The sequence below is a fragment of the Poecilia reticulata genome, linkage group LG9, assembly GCF_000633615.1.
Source record: "Poecilia reticulata strain Guanapo linkage group LG9, Guppy_female_1.0+MT, whole genome shotgun sequence".
Classification (NCBI taxonomy): domain Eukaryota; kingdom Metazoa; phylum Chordata; class Actinopteri; order Cyprinodontiformes; family Poeciliidae; genus Poecilia; species Poecilia reticulata.
The window spans coordinates 7,357,862-7,368,308 of NC_024339.1; the positions used below are offsets into that span (position 1 = coordinate 7,357,862).

Here is a 10,447-nt window from a genome sequence, read left to right on the forward strand (position 1 = left end):
TTGGTAACTCAAAATCCAAACTAAATAATTTCTCACAACAAAATATTTACCATACCAACTAAAATGTATAGTAAATATACTCAGCCCTGTGGGGATCCTGGGCTCATCTGAGGAGGAAGAGGAGGAGGACACCTCACACACACTTTTCCACTGCGCTTCTCTATTTTTGAGTCAGGAGACACGCGACTCAAAAATAAAAGAATGTCCTTGAAAAGTTCAGTAGTTCAAGTCAAAAAGTGAGACATATAGGACTTTTATAAACCTTCCATTTGTATTTCTACGCTAAGAAGCTTCAGTTTCAGTTTTTCTCTGAGAGATAAGAGATTTCAATATCTATTTTGGAAAGTATATGATATTTATACAGTAAATCAGTAGTACATGAAAAAGTTTTAAGAACTCAAAGAGAATATAATCCAATAGTGTATGTATGTAAACATAATAGATTTCTACATCTGCGGCTTCGATTTTTTCCAACATCAGTGGCAACTTTGGTGCTTTCCCACATCAGCAACGGATTCTGCGTTTTCCATCTTTATTGCCATCTGCACCTCTTGTTCAGTCATCTACATAATTGTTGCAGATAGGGCAGCTGGGAAAACATGTGATACGCGATACTATGGGTTAAAGTTACAGCTATATGACGTGCAAAAAATACACAAAGCAGCAACAGACTCATGATAACTAGTAGACTACTTGTAAAAATTACACATTTCCATCTTTAAGAGTTTTATTAAAAAACTTGTTCTTTTTGCATTGAAAGTGTAGTTGTAGTTTAAAAACATTGCCACCTTACTACTAATTTGTTTTCTGTAGGATGTTAACAGAAATAGAAGTTTAAAACATTCTATAAAATGCTTCAATACGTTTCAGATACAAAATTTTCAATGATTACCTGCGTCCAGCTGTTTTGTGCACTTTACCTCACCAACATGCATCAGTACACGTGAATCAATATGCCAGATTAAAATTAAAATTAAAACCCAGGGGGCTCTTTCGGATGCTTCCAAAATGGATAAGAGCAGAACAAATGAAGTTTTTCCATCTTTTTTAGCTTATTGAGGAACTTTATATGTAAATATGTATGCAGTCGTGAAGTGTAATGTTTACATGCATTGCAAATTACATGCATATTTTATTTTTGGTTTTCATGGAACATAAAAAATATTTTTAAAATCCCACACAAGCAGAATAAACCGTGTGGATCAAGAAAATCATTTATTATAGTTCATAAAACATCTCTGGATCAGTTTGTCCCATTCTTCCATTTTCGCTATGGTTAAGCTTTTCATAATTTCTCACGAGTCAGAACGCTCAAATTTCACAGATTATTTAAACTACCAGTTGTCAAAGCGAGTATGAAATGATGCACGGTCAGTAGAAAATATTCAGGGGTCCAAATATTCGAACACAAACCAGCAAATAGTGCAGAATAGTTCCGATCCACTTGAAGTACCCTCTAAGACGATGAGTCATCAAAAATATATAGAACGTAAAAAAAAAAAAACTAAAGCATTTTGATAAAGTGAAATTATAATGAAAAAAACTGTTTTAAAAGTTGTAAAGCTCACACAGACTTGAAAATTAATCTAATTTCTGAGAATTCTGGGAAAATATACCGATGACTTTAAAAAAATCCAAATAAAACCTCATTTCTGCAAGGAAAAATTATTTCAATTTCATAACTCTGGTAAAAGTACATTCAACACTCCAGTTGAAAGCTGTTTATGCTGAAATTATGCTTTTAAAAAATCATCTTAAATCTTTAGATAAATACATGGATACCATCAAAAATCTACTGATTTGAGCTTCCTCTCCTCTTGCTCTGTGAGAGGCTGCTGGGAGAGAATCTTCTCGTGCAGGCGGTGGTGCTTCCCTATGCCCAGCTTAGGCAGACCGCGATTCAGGCCCTCCAGCAGTACGCACGACTTGCAGAGTGCCTGGCTGGAGATGTAGCCGCAGCGGCTGCAGGTCCCCTGGACTGGCATCTTCACGCCCTCGCGAACAGACAGGTTCTCACCGGAGTGGATGATGTCCATTATTGAGCTGGGCCGTATGCTCTCCAGGTCCTTGAGGAAGGTCCTTGCGTAACCTCGGTAGGCGTTAGGGGAGTATATGCACTCTGTCGAAAAGTAGTCCAGTTTCTTAAAGTAGGCGTACAGGACGATCTCTTTCTCGTAGGCGTATTTGAGGGGTTTGCAGCGAGGCACGACCCCGTCGCCCTCGCTGGCCGTGGAAATGGCGGTGCAGCGACGTAGACGAGCTATGTCCCCGCGCAAGATGTTCATTAAAACCGTTTCTGCCACGTCATCGGCATTGTGACCTGAGAAGAAGAAGAAAGTACGTAGCGTCATTTAAAGACAAGATAAATAACTGCTTTAAATAACTGCTTACTGTCCTTTTTAGAAATTCAGGCAATTTATAATTGTTTACAAGGTATCAAGTTTCACCAAGATACTTTAAAGACCTTTTTAATGCCACCTTGAATTAAATACCTACAAATAAATGACCTACTATAAATGGATGGGCTATCCTGCTGTACTACAATCAAGAATAGCAAAAGCAGAAATTTCAAGTTTGTTTTTTTATATTATTGCACAGAATGCACCTAGCCACAAGGTAATAAAATTGCAAATACCTATGCAAAAAAGCTAACAAGCAAGGTTATATTAGAATGTACTTTTGTCTAACGGGCCTGCTAGGAAAAAAAAATTAAAAATTCATATGAGATTATATAGCCCTGCCACAAAAAAAATTTAAGACTTGTGATTAATGTATATACTTTTTTAAAAATACATTTAAGACATTTTAAGGCCTTCATTTTAGATATATCACTTTTTAAGGATGTACAGACATCCTGATTTAAGATTGTGTAGGAACTTTGAGAGCTACTCATAGTAACTCGCCCACTGATCCAGATTACCTGTACAAATCTTGTCCACTTTCAGCATGATGGCTCCTCGGTCCAGCGCCTGTCTCCTGAACACCCCGCAGAAGGTGCAGTTGTTTTTCAGTCCCACCTGCTTCACTATGGCGTCCATCGTCCAGCCGTACAGCTCCTCATACGAGACGATCTTCAGCGGCAGTTCGTACTGCTGCTGGTTTCTCTTCACCGTCTCCAAGGAGTCGTCTCGGTAACCGGTGATTCCTTCATCCACGGATATCAGCATGAGTTCGAGTCCGTAGCCGTGCCTCTCGTTCAGAAGCTTCATGACGTGTGCGAGCACCGTGGAGTCCTTTCCACCCGAGGCGGCAATGCCAACGGTCTCCCCGGGTCTGAAGAGCTTTGCTGCCACAATGGTCCGATGCACCTCCTCCTCAAAAGCCCAGAAGAAGCATGCCTTACACAGAGAGTGGCCGGTTTTTGGACGTTTCAGCACAGCGCGCTTCTCGGAGCAGCTGCTGCACAGGACAGGCATCTTGGCTGCGGAAAGATTGACAAATTTGGTTTAAGAGATGATAAAGGATGAAGCTTAACTTACGAGGACACAGAAAGTGGTTTCCCTCTTTCATTTATTTAAACTGGAAGAGCAGAATAGTTGATTTAAAAAGGGAGCAAAGGTAAAAATCCTTCTTTCAACCTATAAAAAAACATGTGTTGTCATTTTTGCTTTTCTTTTAAAGAAAGAATATAGCTGCCACTAAGATCACAAATAAATTATGTATTAAAATGTACAAGAACTTTGAGGAAGAAGTTGTTGTAAAGCAATTTTTTTCAATGCGCGAAAGAGGAGGATTGGACTAAGTGATTGGGGAGCCACCAGTGCAGAGCTCAGGAAGGGCAGCAGGCGGGCAAACACAGTGAGAAGACTCCTTAAAATCTCACATTAACTTGTTTCTCTGAAACTTGTAACAAGTTAATATAGATCTTCGGTATATTATAGAAACATCTGACAAAAACATGCCCCACTGGATTCAAATAGTTCGTAAAGAGCCTACATTCTGACATGAAAAACGTTTTCTTTATTGTATCACATTGTCAGTGGCAGAAGGCAGTGCATCTCATCTCATAATTTTTTTCACGTTTGGACTGGCAAATGTATCAAGATGTAAAATGGCCAAACTCAACCAGCAGCTTTAAGTTTTCGATGTGTAATGAATGGCAGAACCTCGCGGGTCTAAACTGCGGTGCTGTTCTGATGTTAGCTCATTAAACAAGATACAATTTACAGTAATAAAGACGGGAGGAAGAAACGTGTTCAGAGCAGGGCTAAAAATAATGGTTCTGTGTATTTTAAAGCCAAATCTAAAACCAAAACGTAAGAAAACGACCAATATGAATGCCAGAAAGACATTTAACAAACCTAGCTAGCTAAGGTAAAACACATTTACAGACGTAACTTTTGCATACCAGCGTTTCCTGTAAGACGAGATTTGAACAAGAGACGTGAAAACCAAGAACACCAGAAAAACGTCTTGAAACCTACGTTAATCTTATCAGAAACACTTTGTCTTAAACGAAAAGAGCCGCAAGTTGCAATGCAGCTACACCATGTTTTTCCTTACGTAGGTAAGCGGGGGAGAAAAGCCCTGCAGCACATCCAATCGGTCGGAGGTTATCATTGCACATCAGTGGGTAACTTCTCTTACGGACACACACAAAAAGACAACGTAAGCTACAAAAACACGCTCTTACAACCGTAACGTATCAACTAAAAATAACGTTCACAACTAAAAAAAAAAATTATCAACTTTAATTCAAAACTATGCCCTAGTGTTTGGAAACAATAAAACAAATTTACAATTCCGACCAATAAATAAAAGAAATGTTCTTATTTACAAAACAAAAAATCTTGTGCCTTTATCAAGGGGGCCGCTAATAACGAGATACATTTTACAACCTTGTTGCAACTTGTTTTCCGTTCCTGTTGTCGTTAAGCTGCCGTTCTATAACATAAACAGCGGAAGCTCTCTTATCAAAATAAAAGCAATACATCAAAAACCGGAAGTTTGTCATATATTATACAAAATAAAACGAAGTAAATGCAATACGTGCAAAAAGGGAATAAGTTGGGGTTATTTATACAACCATACCTCGAGTTGAAACCGGAAGCATACGTGAACTGCTGACAAAGGGACAACTTTCTGACTGCCTGACATTAAATGTCTAAAATTGCTGTCTTAGGTCAGTTAAGATTACTAAAAGTATTTCTAAGTGCTTTTATTTAGATTTTATTTTATTTTTTAGCAAAAGCCAGAGGTTTATATACAATGAGATTACAATGGCTTGTAAGAGAAAGTGAGAAAATATTATTATGCCTCTTTTTTTTACAGTGCATGTAAACTCACAGCTTCAGTTAAAAAAACAAAAACTTTATCGATCCCAAATGGAAATTAAATGTTGTTGTAATTTATGTTATCTTCAAAGAGTTGTAGATGGTAATGGCTTGTGGGCAGGAAGGATATCCTGTGGCAGTCTCTATTACAGCGTATCTAATGAAACCTCTGACTGAAGACACAAGGTTGTTATATAACAGTCTCATCAAATGAAGGCACTTTTCAGATTTATGTTTCTCCTTTATAATGGTCTTTCACATAAAATCTCAACAAACTAGATTGAAGTCTGTGGTTGAAAAGAGACACAATGTCAACAAGCTCAAAAGGCCTGAATACTCTTGCAAGGCGTTGTGCCTGTAGATGTTTCTATTCAAATTTACAGATGAAACTAACTCGTATGTTACAGAATGGGAATAAAACACATCACCAGGGGAAAATGTTAAGCAATGAGGATTTATTAATTTGCTCCAAAGAATGCCACTGCTACAACAGCTGCAGTAGGTAATAAATGTTGAATGGTGTAGCTGAAATTCAAAGATGCTGCGGCTAGATGAGGGTCAAGGCTTTCAGAGTCAGAAATCGTAACAGGGAAGAGTCACGAGCTTAGTTGACAGGGTGAAAAGCGCCCCTCTGATGCCACTGCATGTCTCTGATGCGCCGAACTGACTGGATCTGGGGAATCTGAGCTCCGAACTCGCCGCTGTCTTTATATTCCCCCTTTTCAAACAGGTACTGAAAGCCCCTGTAACCTGGATACTGATAGCCAACCCAGCTGGGGCATGAGGAGGAAAATAGCATGTCAGAGGTGAAACTATTCAGATTTTTTTGCTCATCATTATCATCATCGTCATCATCATCTGTCTGGAATACAAACTTACGTGCCACTCTGGACCCGAACAGAGGAGACCTTCTCCTGGTATCCATGAGCATGGAAGCTGGGAACATCATCATCTATGATTTCTATCTTCTTTCCTGCAAAGCTTGGGTTTTCGTAAAGGACAATCTTGTGCTCCTGGCTGTCCTGGGAGAGAGAGAAACAGAGAGAGAGAGAGAGAGAGAGAGAAAGCAAGAAATTAGCCAGTACAGTCTAGCATCACGTTAGGCAGTTGGCTGCTGCTGCTGCTGCTGATGATGATGATGATGATGGTGATGATGATGTGAACTAAAAGTGTGTTTTCTCACCACTTTAATTGGGCGGAATGCAACAATGGTGTCGCTGCGCCTGCTGTTGGTCCAGGAATCCCAGCGAGGATACTCCCCCTTCTCAAACACATACTGCTCCCCCTTACAGCTGGCCTGCTCGTATCCCACCCATCTGACAGGACAGAGGAAAGACACACAGCCACACATCAGTCCTCCATTTTGTCTGTTGCATTCTGAGTATTTTTTCTGCAGGCCTCTGAAACACACTCACGGTCCACACAGCACCAGTATGGAGCCCACTTTCTCCACGCCTGCTTCCTGGAGGTCGTTACAGGGCCCAGTCAGCTCATGGCAGCGGCCCTGGAAGTTTTCCTGCTCATAGATGACGAGCTGTGCATCGAATGCGCCAAAAAGAAAGTTGAACTTGTACTTTTCATCAACATTAAGGAATTATTGACTTAAAACAATCTCCTATATCTTGCTGAAAAGTTACTTGTTAGTTAGTTTTGCCACAATTTCAAGTGCACTAAGATGTTTTCACTAGAAGATCAAAAATACTTGGTAAGACATTGGTAAGACATGCGTTCCTCTCACCTTAAATGCACTGCTTCCTGGCTGCTGCTGCTTGGATGCAGGGATCTGGTGATCTGTGGCCATAGTGAACAGATTGGCAAGGATAAACCTGAAAGGAAACACTATCAGTGTTATAATGCAACCGAGTCCATACTGATAGTTTTTCACATTTAAAATACAAACAAATCTTTATCATTTATTCTTTTAAGTCTATTTTGTATAAAATATGTTTAAAAAAAAAAACTGGACTTATAGCTATAGACAGTATGCAAGCAATCAATTGTAAACAGTTATGAGGAAGAAAAATGAGCGTGAATAAGAACAAACCCCTTACCAGTACCTGTTGGTGCCAGTGTGTTTGTGTCGGCACGAGGAGCTCAATATATACTGAACACCCAGGGGGGGAAACTCTGCCAACAGAACCTAACGCGACCAAGCCAGCCAGCAGATCGGCCTGCCATAGGCCAACCGGACTAAAACGAGGGGGTCACTGTATACCCCCCGCCTCCCCAGCCTCACACTGTAACTCCAACCCACCCCACCCAACCCCAGAGGGTCATCCTCCCACAAAGTTATTTCATTACTTGTCAGTTTTGTCCAGCCAGTCATTGTTTGATATCCACATGATTCAGCACAAACAGTGCCAAGAGTCCCACAGCCACAATGAGAGGGAGAAAGATAGGAAAAGACGGGTTTTACTGTGCTGTGGAGGTTCAAGCTCAGGGGGAACACAGTGGAAACAGATATCTGAAATTGTGCGCCTCTTATGGTTTGTTATCCAGGGGTAAAAAAATAAATAAACTGAAAAGAAAAAAAATGGATATCCAATTTTAATCTTGTCTGAAAATATGTGAGCAAGATGAATGTTCTCTCAGATTCCTTCATTGTTTAATTTTAACTACAAAAAAATAAAAACATGTCACCTGAGTGTTTGGTGTAACTCTCATGACAGCTTTATCTTATTTTTTTGTTATAATCTACTGTTAGTCCACTGTGATTTAAAGGGACTTTTCAAATATGCATTTTTATTTCACCAACAACCTAAGACAAAAACAAAAACACAGGCAGGTATGGTAGTATAGATTTCCACTCCAAGACTTCACAAAATGTGACGTTTTAAAAGCTGCCACATGGAAAACACTGGGAATTCTGCTGTGTGTTTATTGTGATCAGTGACATCACAAGAGGTACAAGAGTCAAGATGATCAGCTAGCATGAGGACTTTTGACAGGCTTTTGCATAGTCTGTTTAAACAATTCATTTGCATTCAGGTTGGAAAAGATTACAGCATGTTTGGTTCTGGTGACCACAAAGTCATGACAAAGATCAATGATGAAGCTGAAGAAAACCAAAATAAATCTTGAGAATTTTAGCAGTCACAATTTTTATTTCTGGTTGAATTTCTTTTGGCAATCAAGAAGTATATCTTGTTTGTATGATCTCAAGTTGTTATGTGATTTGCCACTACAGTGACATCTGAATTTAGACCACAGTAAAAACTTTACAGAATAAAAGGGAATACGTTTTAAAGAGAAATTTGACTAAAAATACAAAAAAGAGGATATAAACAAGAAAATTAAAAATTAACATACACAAAAGAGCTGATGAATTGCCCCGTACCTCTTTACGCATACACGGTCAGCACCGTCTGAATTTTGTTAATGTCTCTTTAAATATTGCCGTTCATCAAGGCAGAACTTTTAGAGTTCATTTAAACTGGTTTTGTTAGACAGAGCTTTAGGTGTAGTGCATTCATCTGTTTTCAGTGAGATGAAGGTCAGGGCACTGTGAAGCACATGACCTTTGCTTGGTTTGTCTATTGTAATGCCAATTTTTAATGGGCGTTAAGAACTACTGTCCAAACACAGAACACTCAGCTTTCACCAGTTTTCAACCATCTGTCACAAACATTGCCTTCAGGCGAAAGAAAATCTGTTGAGATGTTGACTGAGGCATAAATCTGTCATGAACTGCAGGCTGTTGACACACAGCCTCACAGGTTACTTCTGTTTTTGCTTCTTTGTTGCATTTAAATGTTATGAGAGAAAAAAAACCCTATACAAACCAACTATATAAAAAAGAAACCAATTGATTGTGCCATCATTGGTGGCAACAACTACCTCCAAGCGTTTGAGATAACTGGCAATGAGTTTTTTATATCACTTTACTCTACATTCTCTTCCTTGCAAAATTTACATCATATTTAAGTCCAGGCTGGGACTGGGCTACTTCAAAATATTCATATTTTCATTTTTGGGACATTGAAATGTAGACTTGCTAGAATCATTGTCCTGTAGAGAAACCTGAGTGTGCTGGAACAAATCATAAAAACCGGCCTGGACAGTTGTTGACAACGATGTGCAACAATTCAGTTTTCTATCCACTCTTGAATTTAGACTAGAGGATTATGGGATGCTTTTTGAGATGTTTTTTCATGTTGTTAGGAGTCAAAATCTGGTAGTAATTTAGTGTAAGTGGGACGAGTGAATGAGTTTAGACTTTTTAAAAATCAACCGCTTTTTAATTCCAGTTAATTTGTGATTTTAAAAGGAGGATCAACAAATGAAATCATCATCCATTATATTTACTCATCTATATTTAATTGAAAAATAGTTTGATGACCTGAAACATTTAAGTGTGACAATAAAGCAAAAGCCAAAACATGCTATGTAGGTGGAGGTGGATATTTATATTTGAGCCTGTATGTATAATTATGACCCATATGCATATTATACAAAAACCACAATAAATCCAAACTTGTGCATGCAAACCTTGAGGTTTTTTTTTTTAAATGAATCTCCAATTAATCAGACACTTACAAATTATTGACATCAAGATTTGGGTTTTCCAAAAAGGCATAGCAATTCTAGTTTATATAAACGTAAGAATAAAAATATTAGAAACGCTAATCATTCTGGCTTTTATAAAACATAAGTAAGTTTGGTCTTAAAACAATTAAGGGTTAGTCCGATTAATTGTCGACAGTGAGGAATAAAACGGTCGTGTCCTTTTGCATTGTCACGTGTTTTATGTAAATATCTAGTTTCTGCTGGGAGTCATTTACTTTAAAATGAACAATGATGACTATGGCAGGGAAATTGGTGCACTCTATTTTAATGGCAAGCATACATACAGCGTGACATCACTTCCATTGCTGCATATCCACATATTCACTGAATCAGTCATGTGCTTCTAAGACTGGATGAGATCTGATGCAGCAGACTAAAACAGGAAAACAGTCACCAAAAGTACCACCTGGGGCTAAAAAGCAAATATAGTTGAAGCATAACTGTGGTTTATTTCATGGAAAAAGAAAAAAAATCTCCTAATTTACAGTATAAATTACTTTTAAATAGATGCCAATTTTACATTTATGCTCTGGATTTCTTTTTTTTTGTTGCAAATCTTAGGAAAGAAAATGTCCAACGTGCAACACAATTATAACATCACCAACAGA

At 38.5% G+C, this 10,447-nt stretch overlaps 2 protein-coding genes across 5 annotated transcripts; both read right to left on the reverse strand.

The window, feature by feature from the left end:
• Nucleotides 1-1,196: 1,196 nt before the first annotated feature.
• On the reverse strand, nt 1,197-4,900 carry ctu1 (cytosolic thiouridylase subunit 1 homolog (S. pombe)). Of its 4 annotated transcripts, none has more exons than XM_017306469.1 (4): nt 4,839-4,887; nt 4,504-4,577; nt 2,921-3,421; nt 1,197-2,320 (listed from the first exon to the last, which is right to left on the reverse strand). In XM_017306469.1, exons 2-4 carry the CDS (start codon nt 4,565-4,567, stop codon nt 1,785-1,787), a joined length of 1,101 nt encoding a protein of 366 aa, XP_017161958.1. In that variant the 5' UTR covers nt 4,568-4,577; nt 4,839-4,887; the 3' UTR covers nt 1,197-1,784. The 4 variants fall into 4 exon arrangements, with proteins under 4 accessions (XP_017161958.1, XP_017161959.1, XP_008415802.1 ...); XM_017306470.1 differs by having other exon boundaries at nt 4,504-4,580; nt 4,839-4,853; XM_008417580.1 differs by lacking the exon at nt 4,504-4,577 and having other exon boundaries at nt 4,839-4,900.
• Nucleotides 4,901-5,708: 808 nt separating this feature from the next.
• crybb2 (crystallin, beta B2) lies at nt 5,709-7,431 on the reverse strand. Its single transcript, XM_008417577.1, has 6 exons — nt 7,325-7,431; nt 7,012-7,099; nt 6,689-6,807; nt 6,457-6,589; nt 6,153-6,295; nt 5,709-6,046 (listed from the first exon to the last, which is right to left on the reverse strand). Exons 2-6 carry the CDS (start codon nt 7,072-7,074, stop codon nt 5,878-5,880), a joined length of 627 nt encoding a protein of 208 aa, XP_008415799.1. The 5' UTR covers nt 7,075-7,099; nt 7,325-7,431; the 3' UTR covers nt 5,709-5,877.
• Nucleotides 7,432-10,447: the final 3,016 nt, after the last annotated feature.